Source organism: Hipposideros armiger, unplaced genomic scaffold, assembly GCF_001890085.2.
Source record: "Hipposideros armiger isolate ML-2016 unplaced genomic scaffold, ASM189008v1 scaffold_51, whole genome shotgun sequence".
Taxonomy (NCBI): Eukaryota; Metazoa; Chordata; class Mammalia; order Chiroptera; family Hipposideridae; genus Hipposideros; species Hipposideros armiger.
The window spans coordinates 2,232,545-2,249,297 of NW_017731401.1; the positions used below are offsets into that span (position 1 = coordinate 2,232,545).

The following is a 16,753-nucleotide window of genomic DNA, read 5'->3' on the forward strand; positions in this document are numbered from 1 at the left end:
TGAGTATTAAGGAAGGAATTCAACCTCCTATAGGTGTCCTTGGAAACACTGGTATTTTGTCAGCTGCAGCAGAGACTTTTTCTACTAAAAGAAACAGAAGTGGGCGTTTGTACCCAAAGGAAAAAAAATCAATTTTAGCATTTTCTCCCATAAATTTTTCTTAAATCTTTAGTGCTGGCTGTTGTTTATTTATATTAGAATCTAGCATAAAATGCTTTTTGGATTTAGCAAACAGTGTATGCTTAGTGATTTTAGGTGTATTATTAGTAATTTCATAATAAATAGTATCAAAATTGTAATGTAATAATATATTTTATGGTGTTCTTCAAAGAGCATCATGATTTTCAAATAGCGTCCCCATCAAGTATAAGAATCATGGCTCTAGAATAACTTTTTAAACCACTGTCCTTTCTGTTGCATTTCACTTCCCCACCTGTCTATACTCTGTGCTGGAAGTGTATAGTTTTCTGCCCCACCGTGAGCAGGTAGCAGCTAAAGAAATACGGGAGGTCAGGGTGTATTCACTGAAGAAAAGATGAACAGGACTTTGAATGTCACCTAATGCAGTGGTTTTCAAACCTAGCCACGACTAGACAGACGTTTCCGGGTTGGAGATGCGCGGTTCTGTGCTTTGGCTGGTGGCCAGCCGTCCGGAAAGGGCATCTAGGTTTTCGTTTTGGGGTGCTGGGAGAGGGCTTGCTTTCCCGGGCACTCTAGGTTCATTACATGTGGCCTTCCTCCGCGACTCTCTCTCCGATGGAGACGTCGTGGGTTAGCGGTTCAGCAGGAGCCACACCTGCCGCTGCCCAGCCGGCTGGTTTCATCCAGGCACCTGGTGCACCCTCAAGTTTAATGACCGGGCGCAGCGTCGAGACCCCTTCCCTCCGCTGCCTCGCCAGTCGCCCCGCCCCCGTCTCGCCTCCGCAGCGTCCCGACTCCGCTCCCGCGAGTGTGGTTTGGAGGCGGAGCTTCGCCGCCGCCCCGCCCCTCCCCGCGCGCGCTGGCGTTCCCGGAAGTTGATGGTCTGGGCAGTCGGGGAGCTGATTGGCTGATGGTAGCCGCGTCCGTGGCCAGGGTTTTCCGGAATTTGAATTGAACTCTGGAGAAGGGAGGATGGACCCCCGGAATCAGCGAGTGCGCGAGCTGCAGGGACTTCTGCTCCCACCCAAGGACCTCGTGGAGGAGAGCGACGACTGTCTGAAGGAGGACGTGGAGGAGGACGAAGACCCGGTGTTTGTCGATGCCGAGGAGCTCTGCAGCGGAGGCATAAAGGCGGGCGGCCTCCCTGGGCGGCTCTGGGGTGAGGAAGCCCCCTGCCCATGGGGGATGCGATTGGAGGGTGAATGAAGTTTCCCATTGTGGTCTTGTCTCAAGTAAGGCGCTCCATCGCTGTTAACAGACTTCCTTTGGGATGGCCCAGCTGTTTTGTCCTACTTAGGATAAAATAATATTGGTAATATAATAGCAGTGACTTGAGCAAGTATTATGTGTGAAGCATCTGCTTTACCTGTAGTATCTCATTTAATGTTCACCGCTCTTTGAGGCAGTTTTATAGTCGAGGATGTGAGTAACAGTGGATGTTGAGCCTGTATTCACACCCAGAATCAGGGCTTCTAACTATTTCCGTATCCTGCCTGCAGTGAAATATGTGGTTATTTTTCTGCTACTTAGAAAACACACACACTCAACACCTCAAGGCATTATTGATTCGTTGACCTTCTGGTAATAATCTTGGCATCTGTGTTTACGTTGTGCACTTTCCTGTGCTGTAAATTACCCCTGTTCTGTGTATGTTGTTATTGATATTAAAGAATATTCTGATATTAAAGAAATTGAATGTTCAGACCAGTGCTGTCCAGTAGACTTTTCTGTGGTGATGGCATTTTTCTCTATTTGCAGTGTACAGTATAATAGCCACTAGCTACATGTGGCTATTGAGAACTTGAAATGCAATTAGTGCGACTGAGTACCTGAGTTCTACATGTAATTAATTTTAGTTAATGTAAATTTAAATAGTCACATGAGTGGACAACGCAGATGTAGATAGAAAATTGTCAAGTATGTATGGAGGGTTTAGTCATTTATCCTGAGAGTATTAGCGACCGGCCACCATATTCCAAGCAAGGTGTTTGCTGCTGGGATACCCTGCAGAGCGAAGATAATGAGGTTGCTATCTTACTGGAGCTTACCCTCTAGTGAATTAAATAATCACAGAAATAATTGTAATATTCCTTAGTGCCTGAAGGACTAGTAAATAATGCTATGAGAGTTTATATTTATGAGATTCAGGAAAGGCTTTCCCGAGGAAGTGACAATTAAGCTGAGCTCTGTAGTAAATGGGATAAACAGTGAGGAGAAGAATATTTAAGGCAGATGGAACAGCTTATGCAAGGGCCCTGTGATGGGAGGGACCATGGCATTTTTAGAAACTGCAGGAAGGTCAGTATTGGCTGAGGTCAGAGTAGCAGAGAGAGAGAGAGGACTGCTTTTAGAAGAGGAACAGCAGGCTTTTGCGAGGTACCAAGGCTTACCTCTTGGAATACAAAGACAAATATTTTCCTATTCTAGAGAGCTTACAGTGTAGTAGAGGGAGACAGATGACAGGCAAATGGAATATAGATACCCTAGTAGACATTTGTACTAGGTGCTCTTTGGGGGGGAGGAGAGGGTGTTAAAGAGAAATGGTGGATTTGATAAACTGTTGGGAGAGAGGTTTTTAAATATACTAAATTAACTTTCCTTTTTTAAAGTTATGATTTCTGATGAAAACACTCAAGAGAAATGTAAAGTGTTTGGACGTTTTCCCTTAACGGGTCCATGGTGGCGAGTGAAGGTAGAAGTCAAACCTATGGGATCAAGGAACTATCAAGTTCAAGGATTTCCATCTTACTTTTTACAGTCTGATATGTCACCACCAAGTCAAGAAAATATCTGTTCACTTTTTCTTAAAGACTGTGATGTCTCCAGTGATATTATCACTAAGTTTTTAGCATGGGTAAATAAAGTATCAAGCTATAAAAATCTTAGCTTTGAAAATCTTAGGGAAACATTAAACACTTTCTACAAGGAAATGAGGAGAAATGGTAAAAAACAATCTACACAGACTGAACAGGAAGATTACAAGATACGCCTTCCTATGGAAGACAAAGGTAGGTGTGATTTTTATCATAGAGTTTTAGTGTCATTGAGATGCTTACTGACTAGTGTGTTTTAAAATAGTGCCACTATGGTATTGTGGCATAGTATTCTTTTTGAAATAGGTTTGATAAAAATGTGTTTATACTGCTTTTGGAGTATGTTATTGACCTTCCAGATTCCTCATCTTTAATATGAAGAAATGGGTGAGATGATCTTTAAGCTCTTTTCGGTTCCTTTTCATCTCTAAAACTGTGGTTCTCTCTCTCTAACTTGTGTGTCCATAGGGTTACCTTGAGTCATTAAGAAAAAGTTTAGTTGTCAGTTATTTTATTTAAGAAGGCAGAGGAGAAAGGCAAGAATATGAGTAATCCATTTTGAAAAAATTTCAGTCCAAAATAATTTAACATAATTTTTTTAATATGGTTTGTTATTTGGACATTCACATATATGGAACGTTTCATTTCTTGGTCATATCAAATAAATTTGGTAGAATGTCATTGAATGACTTCAGAGACAAAAGGATAATGATTACAGTCAGAAAAATGATTATAAAGGCTAATATGTAAATGCTTTATTTTTTATGTTTAGCTTTGAATTTATATTTGTATCAAATCAAGAATTTTATTCTACAATCATTATTTGCAAGCAAGAAGAAATTAAAGGCCACGAAGTAGTTATCTAAGCTTTTAAAGGGCATACATTTTTGTGGTAAACACAGTGAAAACCATCTTGGTATAAAAGAAATTGTTATAATATCAATTTTCTTTCTGGTTAAAGTAAATTTATTAATTTCTCTTTGATTTGGGTTTCTTGAACTGGTTGTTCTGAATAAAAAAGTCCATCAAATCCATTGTTCCATGAGCTCATTTGTATGTTTTGGTTTGTTCTTTTCTGATATTCTGTAGTTCCATTTATAAGTGTAATGACAGCGTTGCAGTTTCCAAAAATAATGGAATTTCTTCCAGTTCTTCTGCCTCGACACTTCAAACGGCTAATAAGCTCAGATTCTAAAAAGGTGTTTGAAAAGATAGAAGAGATTTTAGGTACGCATCCATGGAAACTTGGATTTAGTAAAGTAAGTAAAACATTTGCTTAGCATTTAGTAATCTTATATAAGGAAGAATTTCTCAAACTTCACAATTTTTGCATCTCTTTCAAAGAAAAAAAATTTGTTTGGACCTCAATGTTGATTTATTTTTCTTTGAGTGTTACAACTAAATGTAAAGTTTTTATGCCTGTAGCTCTTATGCAATAAATTAATAAAGCAAAACAAAATAACAAAATGACATTCAAATTATTGACAGTTTAGTTACGTAATGTAATATGACAAAATTTTTGGTAACTTAATTGCTGCTTGAAACTTGAGTACAAATCTATTGAAGACATGAGTTCTTTTGAGTTTGGCAAATCCATTGTGCTCTGTCACTCAGTCCCCACTTTCCTATTTGAACTTTAGAAAACTTTCACTATTCACATGGTTTAGTATGGTATCATTTGATTTTTAAAAATTTTGTACAGTACTGTCATTTACAAATGACTTCACTTCTGTTTTTATCAGAGACCAAGTGTAGTAAAGTGACTATGAGGCTCCAGTGGTGTTGGAAACCAAATGTGACACTTAAGTTTTGGCAGTGTTTGGTTAAAGTACTTGGTGTTCCAAATGAAAATACAATTTAAAAATTCTGAGATAATTTTTGGATCCCCAAGAATGTTTACAGACACCCTTCCTCGTCCAGTTTGAAGACTATTGGAATAATGAATTTGTTTCCTACGTAAAATGACTGTGATTTCAGTCTGCTTTGAAAAATTAGATTCTGGAACATTAGATTATTATATATATTCAGTAGAGAAGAGAGGCAAAGAAGTGAGCATTCTGGGACTCAAGTGGGGAAAGGAGGTTTGCAGTTTCACTGTTCAGCATGTAAACTACCATCCAGAATAAAGACTTCGCGGTATTGTATGACTTTGCTAGGACTGCTGTAACAAATACCGTAGACGGGTGGCTTAAACAACAGAAATTTATTTTCTGACAGTCCAAAATCAAGGTCTTGGCAGGATTGATGTCTTCTGAGGCCTCTCTCCTTGGTTTGCTGACAACTGCCTTCTGTCTGTGTCCTCACGTGGTCATCTCTCCATCTGTGCTCTAATCTTCTCTTCTTATAGGGACACCAGTCATATTAGATTAGGGCCTACCCCAGTGACCTCATTTTAACTTAATTACCTCTTTAAAGACCCAATCTCCAAGTATGGCTACATTTTGAGGTGCTGGGGGTTAGAACTTCAACATATGAAATTTTTTTGGAGGTGGGGGGTGGGAGTGCATAATTCAGCCCATAAAAATGTATAGAGGGCTCCAGGAGGGATGTCAGCATGAAAAAAAAAAATGGAGCTGGTGGATGACCTGAGTGGATCCTGGTGAAGGAAGTTCTGTGCCTCCTCTGTAGAATTTGGGCAGAATTGTTGATAGTCACATAGAAAACTAAAGAAGTCAAGAAAATGAGGTAGTCATGAACTTCGCAGTACACACACCAAGCTCAACATTAAGTGATTGTAATCATGGTACATTATGTTGCTCAGCTGTGAATCTTATTTACACTGATTTAACCAAAATCAGTTAATAAATCAGTTAATAAGTCTCCCATCTTTTTTGAAAGATAGGAGAGGGAAGCATGATGGAGGTGATGGTATAAAAGACAGAGATCTTTTGTCGATAAACTTTCCATAGTAGGGAGTTAATATAAACTATCTAAAAATTTAAAATAAAATTAGGGAATAGTATAAACAGTACTTAGAAATGCAGAGATAAATTCTGGACAAGATAACTGAAAGTGTTGCCTTTAGAAGGCCTGGAAAGGGTAAGTCAGGGGATTCCTATTTTTAGTGATAAATCCCATATCGCTATTTGACTTTTAAAACTATATGTATTGCTTTGAGAAAATTTAATTTAAAAACTACAGGGATGTATTCATTGGACAGTCGATTAAAAAATTAGTGATGTATTAGGTACGTAGTTTTTTTCTCCAAGTTTAGTTGAAATCCATGTCTTCTGGGACTTAAAAAATTATTAACAAATAACATTGTTTTTACTATGATTCTAGTAATACTCATCAACATGTCTCATTTTTATAAAGTACCTTGAACTTTATTTTCTTAAAGATAACCTACAGAGAACTGAAGCTTTTGCGATGTGAGGCAAGCTGGACAGCGTTCTGTCAGTGCACGTCTCTCCTCCCCTTGATGACTGATTTGGAGAAGAACGCATTAATAATATACGCTAAACTGAAGCAGATATGTAGAGAGCATGGGCACACGTACGTAGAAGAAGCTGACTTGACTTCTCAATTGTCAGGCCATATGTCCTTTCAGGATGTTTGGCAGTCGCTGAAGTTTTTGAAGGATATCGAGGTAGTGACATATAAGCGGTCCTGTGTCTTTCTTTATGACCTTTACCAGGCTGAAAGAGACATTGCCTGTTCAATAGGTAACCTGATGACGAGGCCTCCATGGTATTTACATGTCGATGTCAAAAAGGTGCTTGCGACTCTTCGTACCAGAAAACCTGAGAACTCAAGAAGTGATGACACAGTGAATGAAAGTAAACCTGAGGAAACAGGATTGGAAGTGTCTGTGGACATTCTGAACACACAGGATTGCGGCGACCATATTTGGGACACTGGTGAAAATGAAGATGATGCAGAAATAAATGAAGCTCAGCTGGATTGGGATCAGGTGGCTGCTTTGGAAATGATTTGCTCCAATGCTGTGACGGTCATAAGTGGGAAAGGCGGCTGTGGGAAGACCACAATTGTTAGTCACCTTTTTAAGCATTTACAGCTGCTGGAAGAAAGAGAAGTCAAAAAAGCTACTGAGGACTTTGAACAAGACCAGGATGTACCAGAAGAGTGGTTTACCTTCATCGAGCAAAGTCGGCCGAAGGCTGACAAGGCGATAGAAGTTTTACTGACAGCACCTACAGGGAAAGCAGCTGGTTTACTTAGACAGAAAACTGGTTTTAGCGCTTATACGTTATGTCAGGTAAAGCCTTTTACATTTTTCCTCTAGCGAGAGTGTTTGCCTTAAAGACAAATTTTATTTACTTAGTTTATTTTTCATTTCTCCCTGACAACAGTCAGTAGGTGTTTTTTGAATGTCTTCTGGATCCTTGCCTTGTCGTAGCTAATCATAAATGGTCAGTCCCTTTCCAAATAACCAGTTGTGAATTGTTAATGGTTTTGCAGTGAGACAGGTGCCAGTGAGAAAGTAATTCAATGCACTGCTTCTTTTATTGAGAAAGTCTAATAAAAAAAAGTCAGCTAGACATAAGTGTATGCCCAATGATGTAGTTAGTTCAGATAATGGCACAAGCTCTATTTCGCCTTAGAACTGGTTAAAACCAAGCCACAGTTCACAGACCATATTTTGAGAAGCATTAGAGTTGGAAGGAAAACATTTCTATTTCGTAGAAGGAAAGTTCCATAAGTGAGGACTTTGGTCATCTGGTTTAGCTCTTTATCTCCTCCAGCTAACAGTGCCTGGCAAATAGTAATCACATAATACAAATTTCAAATGAATTAATATGCTTGAAAAACAACAGTTTTGACTGTATAGTTAAAAGCCTTGAGGCTTTAAACTTGTGAAGAGTGGTAGAGGTCCCTCTAACCCTGGCCTCCATTTTATAGCTCAAGGAACTTAGTTATTGGAAGATTTCTGAAGGAAATAATATTTAGGGGAAAGGCTTTCCAAAGGCATTGAGAATGATCATTGTATGTATTGAGGGTTTTTAGGTGACTGCATTAATTGGAATGAAGTCTGTGTATTGCAAAATAATGGAAATTAAACTTGCTTTACACCAGGAATTTGACTTTGAAGTTGGTAAAGTATTTTGACATCTCATTAAATCCTTGATAAACCAGTGAAGTGGGTAAATGATGCTCTCTCTATTTTACAGAAGAGCCAGTTGAAATTTGGGGGTGTTAAATGACATGCCCAAGATCTTAACCAGGTACAGAGGTACAGATGAGCACTTGAATTCAGGTTTCTGACTTCCCAGCCAGTTGCACTTTCCACGGTGCCATAGTTTCCTTGTTATTGTCGACCTTAAAACCTAATGAAGAAATTTGGACCTGATATACTGGGAGCCATTACTGGGGTGGTAAGCTAGGGAGTGAAATGAAGAAAGCAGTTTTCAGGAAGATTGCGTAGAATTATAGAGCCACGAGCCACCTCAGAAATTACTTGGCCCACTACTTTTATTTGTCACATGAGTGAACATAGACCTAGAGATGCTCGGTGTAGCTCACTGGTGGAAGGGTCTTCTGATCAGTTTATGATTTTTTCCATTATGCCTTCATGGCTGATGAGTCTGAGGGACTGAATTAGAAGAGGAGGGGCCAGAGAGGGATCATTACTAAACTCCATCTTACGGTCCAACTCTAGTCAACTGGTCGTATCTAATATCTGCCTGGGATGCTGGGAGAGCATTTCTGACATCATGTTTAGGCTCAGGAGAGAGTGTAAGGGTACAGGAAGAGCACTGAGGTGTCACTTACGCCACTGCTTTATCATACTTGGGCTGGGGTTACCTGATTTGGCAGATAAAAATACAAGTCATTTTTAAGTATAAGTATGTACCAAATATTGCAACAACACACTTATATTAAAAAGTAATTTATTGTTTATCTGAAACTCAAATTTAGCTGGGTGTCCTATATTTTACCTGGCGATCCCATGTTGGGTTATTGTGCAGGGGAACCTGGCTGTAAGCTTATTGGAGTAATCCAGGTGCTCATCGATGGGGCAGTATTGAGTTGGTAGCATGAGAAACACAGAAAGTGTCAATCAGGCATTTCTAAGATAACTAGCTGAATATATAAAATAAAAGAAAGTACACAATTAGCAGTGATTCCAAATATTCTGTTGTGAGACAAGGCCACTGAGAGAATGGGTTTTTGTGTTTTGGGTTTTTTTTGAAGGGAATTGATGCATCTGGGTAGGATATATGAAGGCTTTTACTCAATAGACATGTTGAATCTAGTTTCAGTAGAAAACTTAAATAAAAATATACCATTTAAAAAATCTGTATATACAGTATATGCATACTTACAATATAGAAACCTTTCTGGAATGATAGAGACCAAACTATTTAACATTACCTGGCTGTAATTTTATAAGTTTCTTCCCTACCTTAAATAGTAAATATTATTACCTCTGTAATAAGTCATCTTTTTAGTTGTTTTGTTGTTTTTGGTGGTGGTTTTTTAAATGTTGGGGAAGTAAGGGAGTTTAGAATATTAGGAAAAAAAGTAGTATTTTCAGTTAGGTTGGGAATGCAATCCTTTATTTCCAGGATGGAATATTATAGTTGGGAGAAGAAGAGGGCATAAGTGATTGGGGCAGCTCAGAAGGCCAAGAGAAGGTGTTTGGGGATGGAAAAGAATAGGGAGCTTTCTCTCATCAAGAATGATAACAGAAGGGTTGAGATTTTAGCAGTGGAGTAGTGATGTGTACGAGGCTTGTTAAACACACTGAGTAGTCATTAGGAAGCACTTTTTTTTAACTATTTGATCTTTGTTTTTAGATTTATTTGGTTTGATTTTTCTGTGTATTTATAACTTTTGTGTTCTTTATTTCTTTAGCTTTTTCCTGTTATTCTACCTATCCCTCCCCAATTTAAGAGTTTTGCTTTTAAAATAACTTGTTGTAAAAAAATTTTTGTTTTTGTAACTTAGAAGTGCCTTACTTTGCTTGTAGGTCAATTATAGCTTCTATTTATGGGATAAAAACGTGGACAAGGACATTCCATGGAAGTTTTCTTCAGTTAGAGTTCTGGTTGTGGATGAAGGGAGTTTGGTATCTGTAGGAATCTTCAGATCCGTTTTAAATTTATTACTTGGGCACTCCAAACTTTCTAAGCTTATTATCCTTGGTAAGTTAAAATATTGTTGTATTTTTAATTGTTGAGGTCAAAGCACTGTGGTTAAGTGGCTGTTTATACCATTTTAGTGGTTTAATATCTATATCTGACAGGTGGGACGCCATTTGTCAGAGCCCATGCTAAAGCTACACTGAGTTCAACCTGACCACTCGCTTTAGCAGCTTGGGTGGTTCTTTGTTTTGGCCAGGATATAAGCAAGGCCAGGATGTGAACACAGTAGAGTTGTGAGGGGTTACTACTGATCACCTCAATGATGACCATAAAATGGTAAAAAATGTCACAGTACATCAGGATGTAGGTTTATTTGGAAATAATAAAATGTTTGCATTATATCTCACTTAAGTGTAATTTTATGATTTTAAATGGTTAGTTTAAAATTAGATCTCACCAGCCTCATAAGTCCTTTCCAATTCTGGTGAGATTCAGTTAGATTCTATTTGGTAGTACTGATATGTAGACTATATGATTTAATGGAGAAAAAAATAGAATTGCAGTTTGAGAATCAAATTGTATATAAGTAATATTTTTAGATATTTGAGGATATTTTATAAGTAGTTGATTCTATTAATGGCTAAGGCATTCTCCCACCTTCCACCCAGAAAATAGTTTTTCTTATCTCTAGGGTTTGTTTGTTTAAAGTAAAAAGATTTTTAATATAGCAAAACGTTATCATTAAATTACTGGAATTTATCTGTCATCAAATGCATTGGGTTTGTTTATTTTTTCTTTTATATGTTTATTTTGTTTATTTGAGGCCATAGAGCCTTCCATGTTTAGTAAGACTTTGAGCAAGATTGAATAAGTGGCTAAATGGTAGATACCAAAGGCCTGGTTTTTTCTTTACATGCTGGCTTGAAACATAGGCCCGTAGACAGTTTGCCTGTGGTTATAAGTATGAAAGAAGTTCCATTCAAATTTTACCTTTTTGTGTTATCACTATTTTATATATCTTTGTTTAATTTGAATGTTTTTTGTTTGTTTGTTTGTTAAATATTTTTTTAAAGACTTAATGTTCTCAAGTATTTTTAAACAAAGTTTTTTTTGGCTCTTTTTCCTCAGAGTAAGTCTTCATAATTAAAGCACATATCAATAGAGAGAAATCAAAATAATTTCTAAATTTAAGGGTCTGGTTACCTAAAACCTAATGTGCCTATTTTTTCCCCTTACAGGTGATATTAGACAGTTACCCAGCATTGAACCTGGTAACTTGCTGAAAGATCTTTTTGAGACCCTTAAGTCAAGAAATTGTGCTATCGAACTAAAGACAAATCATAGAGCAGAATCTGAACTAATTGTGAACAATGCTACAAGGTATAATAGAACTAAAATTTTGCATCGCCTCTGTATTGTATTAGAAGTAAAAGATTAGAAAATACGTATTAGCTTTTGAATCTGGGCGAGTCAGTGTAGTATATTTGCTATGCCCTTTTAGCAAACCTATCCTTCAGGTGTATATAATATACCTTTTACCCCACAGTTAGAAAAACAAAGTTAATATTTTTTATTACTGGTCCAGCATAAATTATTATTGAAATTTAAGAATGAATGTGTTTTCCTGGTTTAGAAAGTGTACATGTGAATTCAAGTTGCATCAAGCTCAGAGGCTAGAATAAGCCTAAGGGGACAGAAACTTAGAAATGAGTTCAGTAGAGTTTAAGGGAGAATTGGGGAAGAAATTTCCCATAGTAATTTTTTGGAAGAGAGCCCAAAGCAAAAAAAAATAGGTATGCCACTCCTTGATAAGCCTTGGTGGCATCCATGGCATATTACTCTTCTTTAAGTAGAAAAGAACCCTTCTCTTTTTTTAGTCTTTGTGTAAATCCTTAGAGTGATCTTTTGTAATAGATATAATGGGACCTCAGAATACTAAGAGACTGTTTTATTCATTGGCCAAAATTTATCTTTGTTTTGACTCTCTTTTATAGGGTGGTGTTTTATTGCTTGAAGATTTCCTTGGTTGGATGTCAGCAGAAACTAGAAAATTAAAACCTACTTTCTTTATGCCTCTGTCTATCCTGGATAGGCTAGTCGGAGTAGAAGAAGAATTGACAAGAGTAGGTTAGATGATGTAGGTCTGTATTAAGACATTAAGAAAAAGAATGCATTTGGATGTGTAATATTCTTATCTTGTAACCCTTCTGCTCCAACCTAAAGGACACCTCATTTCGGAGATGTTGGTAGATGATTGATCATTTTGAAGTCTAAAAATCTTAGGAGAATCTAAAGCACATTAGATTTCTTAGAACTCAGTTTTATCTGAATCTTAGGTGTTTAGTAACCCTTTTGATATTATTTGGGCTGAGCTGAGCTCCTTTCATCATTTCTTCTTAATCTCCATCACCAGATATTTTATGACAGAAGGACCCCAGTGATACCAGGGAAAAGCTCATAGAAATTGAAATAGAAATGTATTACATGTCCTGGGGCAAAAGCAAAACCGGAAATTTATGATGATTCGCAGTCCCTCAGAAATTATATCTGGGACATTGCTAGCCTTTTTCCCTCTCTTTTCATCCCTTTCAACCCTGTTGGGAGGGTACCACCACCTTTGACAGCCATGCTGCTGTCAGGCCTTTTCAGAGAGTCAGTTTTCTTCCAAATAACCAAGGAGAGACTGTTACGACAAGGCACCTTCCTCTTCCTCTGTCTTCAAATATTATTTGCTAGTCTTGGGAAATATAAGAACAAAAGAGGGATGAACAGGGAATAGAAGCAGAGAGATGTGGATACTTGAGTCAACTGGGAAAATGAGGCCATATATATGATACATGTGGAAGAAAGGAGAAAAAAAAGGGTGTGATGTAAATGTATGGATAAGTCCCAAAGAATCCAAGTTAATTTAAATAGAAAGTGACATGGAACCAAATGGGCCCAGAGTTGCCACCCAGCTCCCCTGCTTTCTACCTCTGCGGCCTTGGGCCACTACAGATAACTAAGCCTCATGTTGCTCACCTGTGAAATGATGCTAATACCTACCTTGTACGGTTCTTTTGTGGTCTGGAGAAAAGTTGGTCAAGCTCTGAGAGTGGTGCTTAGTAAATTGCCTGACTATTTTTTCTTATGCTTTTAATTTGCTAGGGGTGGGGAGTTGACTGCTAAATGTAACATGGTATTGCTAATTCTATTTTAAAACTCACTATTTATAATGTGTACACGAGTAGCCTTTTTGCCCTATTTATCTATTAACATATTATTGTAATGGACATTATCTGTGATCATATCTGAAGATATATTTTTGGATACTAAAGCTCTTGGTGTATTATTTTTATCTTTAAGAATCTCAAAACGCCAATTTCCAAACTTTGATGCAGAGCTGAATATCTCTGATAATCCAACGTTCCCTGTCTCAGTACAAGATAAGACATTTATTTTTGTCAGACTCCCAGAAGAGGATCCCAGTTCTCAGTTATCGAAAACTGACCCTCGCTCTTGTAAGTACAAGCTTTTGTGTTGGGTGGGTTAAATATTTCAGTTTGTAATACAAATAGTTATTAAATGGCTAGTTATAGTTTTATTTCACGGTAAAGATAAATATTGCTAATAAAAATGAGGTATGGAAATAAACTGATTTATTAATCATCAAAAGCAGATTACTCTAGAATTTTATAAAGAAGTAAGCTCTTGTCACATACACACCAAGGGCTTAATAAATATTTGTTGAGTGAATAAATGGATGTAGATGATTACTTTAAACTAAAGCAAAGCCCCAGTAATCCAAGTTCATTCAGGATGTCTTAATGAAGTTTTTCTTTTACAACAATTGGAAAAGTAAATACATTTGTTATTTTGAGTACGTTTGTGAAACAAATGTAATGGCTGTCACACTGTTGCCAAGTTGAATCCTAATAGTCCTATTTCTTATAAAATGGACAAGCATCGCTTCTAATTATGGGTGTTAGGTTGACCTCATGACAGGGTTGAGAAAGAAGATGGGATGAGAAATCTTCTCCCTTCTGTGTAGGACCCATGTCGCATTGCTTAACCTTTTGTAAGATGGGAATCCTAGTGACAGTGCCTATGGAGCTGTTGTGAGGGTTGAGGGCCTTCAGCAGTTTTGACGCACTATATAAATGTTAGTTTTTTAATGAATAATAGATTTTAAATTATCTACTGCAGATGAATTTATTTGAATAGATTAATCCTGTTGATCCTTATTTCTGTTGTAAACTTCTTTTTAAAAATAGTGTCATGGTTTATACAAAATTGAATTAGCAGAGATTTAAATGATTATTATTGAGGATTTACTGTAGTTGCCACGGTTCTTAAGGGTATATCCTTCCTACTTAGCTACTTTCAATCTGCGTATGAAATTAGTGACGTGTGAGCTTTATCTGTAAGCCCTTCCTCCTTTGTGCGTGTCGCCAGTCTCAGTTCCCTTAGTTTGTGTTCATTCACATATTGTAATATTCCTTTTTCGTTTTAAATGGACTCATAGAATACACAGGATTCTATAAATGCCTATTTGGTTTTAGAACTAATTTATAGCCCTTAAAAAAGTCAAATGATACAGAAGTGTTTGAAGTAAAAATTAACATTTCCCTGTAATTTTCCTTTCGCCTCTTCCCTCAAGACAACCCCATAAAGGACATGTACATAATGAGAGCGTGGTCCTTTTAAACCTTATTATATCCATATACAAACATATGTATTTTAGTTTTACATAAATTGGATTATATGCTGTGGATTGTTTTGTGATTTTTTAAAAATTAAGTATATTGTGAATAATGAATGGAAAATATTTATTCTCACAACAGCTTAGTTAGTAGTAGGCACTATGCCTGACCACTGTGCTATATACCTGAAGCTGAAATAAAATAACATTCAGTGTCAACTATAATTTAGTGTATATTTATATATATTATATATATAGTCATGGGATATAAAGTACAGCATAGGGAATAGAGTCAATGGAATTGTAACAGCTATATACGATGTCAGAAGGGTAGTAGATTGAGGTGGGGGTTATCATTTTGTGAGAGGTGTAAATGTCTAACTATTATGTTGCTTTGTACATCTGAAGCTAATGGAAAAGAATTAGTAGGTACTAGGACAGATGAAAATGAGTCTTAGATGGTAAAGTAACTTGGCGTCTTTGCCACTCCATTTAGATGCTTAGTTTTATTTCTGGCACCCACTCTTTACATTAATGAGAATGTACTTAAAAAAAAAAGGTGTCTGTTTCAGAGTGGTAGCAGACCTTAACTGATGCTGTGTTTCTATCTTAATTACAAACTTCAGCTGGAAAATTATTCAATTCGTTAAGATAATTGAATAAATGTCCCAGATAATACTTTTTCATTAATAATTAAGTTATTGAGTAAATTATTCCCATTATTTTAAAGTACAAGGACCTACCTAAGACAGTCTTCATAGCTGAGTTAGAATTTTAGAGATATTAAAATGTGAGAAAAAATATATATCTTAGAATTAATGAAATACAATGTACATATTGAAATACTGTACATATTAATATGCACGATGTAGAGAGAGTGAAAAAAGCAAGGAGCAGAGCAGCATGATCTAATATGTGTAAAAGAAAACAATATTTTGTGAAATCCCTGCTCTGGCAAGCCAGGGGTTGGCTGGGGGTGCGCTGAGTGTCGGCCATGTTTCATCTGAAAAATGAAGGAATCAGCGAACAACTAATATCGTCTTCCTCCAGCAGGGCCTCACAAGGCCCGGGCTTTTTTGTTCCCCTGTGATTCATCCGCTGTGAGGGAAAGGCACAAAAGCCTGGAATGTCCTTCCCCCAAATTTTGTATCTTCTCTCTCTCATGAGAACCGTTGGCTGTCGTGTAATATTGCTAAGAGCGACGAGAGGAAGCCTGCTTCTCAGTGCTCTGAGGAAGGACAAGTTGTAAGTGGGTGCCATCATTGTCAGTGATCTGAGCTCTCAAAGAGGAGGCCAGCTACCCTACCCCATTTGGAAAATTTTACTTCCAAGAATCTCCATTTCGCGTTCGTGGAGTGAGGATGTAATCAGTGGTGACAGTCAAACCATTTGCTAGCTGGTAGTGCACAGCCGCTCTTGCAATGGATGCCCCTGCTGTGCTCTGAGTTGTTGAATCAGGTGGTCTGGGGGTTCTGGGGGCGGGAAAGACATGATTGGGGTAGGGGGGGTCCTTGTGTTTGGAGAGTAGCTCTTTTCCAGCCATTATAGAAGTATCTCAATATTTTTATATTGGTTTGTATCCGCTAAATATGAGCCTTGGATGTAATAATACTTGCCTCGTATGAGAGTCATGAAGATGAAATTAAGTGAAATAACATAATGCCAAGCACGTCTCAAATTATAACTCGTCACCACTGGTGCCACCAGAACTTAAAACAGAAAGAAGGCTTACATTAGTAATTCTGTTACATATTTTGTCCTCTTGCCCATTTTTATTTTATTTTATATATATATATTTTTTAGCCGAGCCATCCTGCCACCTGTTGGCAGCTCAGTGGCAGCTCAGCTCGTGCTGGAAATCAAACCAGCGACCCTGTTGCTCAGAGCTCGCACTCTTGAGTGAGCTCTTAACCAACTGAGCCACTCGGCCGGCCCCTCTTGCCTATATTTTAAATTCAGCATTCATAAACCATCAGTGAATATGCAGTGATTGTATTACAGATGAGGAGCTGTCCTGGCAGTGGCCTCTCTGTGGAGGATAGGGTGCCTGGGGCCTGTCTCCTCCATGC

The 16,753-nt window shown here is 37.6% G+C and overlaps 1 protein-coding gene across 2 annotated transcripts in view; it reads left to right on the forward strand.

Annotated features, from left to right (window-relative positions):
* The first annotated feature begins 1,031 nt into the window (after positions 1 to 1,031).
* The window catches only part of HELB (DNA helicase B), a 29,448-nt gene continuing 13,726 nt past the window's right edge, over positions 1,032 to 16,753 (forward strand). The window contains exons 1-7 of one of the 2 annotated variants that reach the window (XM_019640560.1): positions 1,032 to 1,300; positions 2,751 to 3,149; positions 4,044 to 4,213; positions 6,295 to 7,173; positions 9,889 to 10,063; positions 11,242 to 11,383; positions 13,349 to 13,503. In XM_019640560.1, the coding sequence (XP_019496105.1) occupies positions 1,114 to 1,300; positions 2,751 to 3,149; positions 4,044 to 4,213; positions 6,295 to 7,173; positions 9,889 to 10,063; positions 11,242 to 11,383; positions 13,349 to 13,503 (2,107 nt within the window). In that variant the 5' untranslated portion in view covers positions 1,032 to 1,113. The remainder of the gene's footprint in view (positions 1,301 to 2,750; positions 3,150 to 4,043; positions 4,214 to 6,294; positions 7,174 to 9,888; positions 10,064 to 11,241; positions 11,384 to 13,348; positions 13,504 to 16,753) is intronic. The other variant, XM_019640561.1, reaches the window with a different exon arrangement.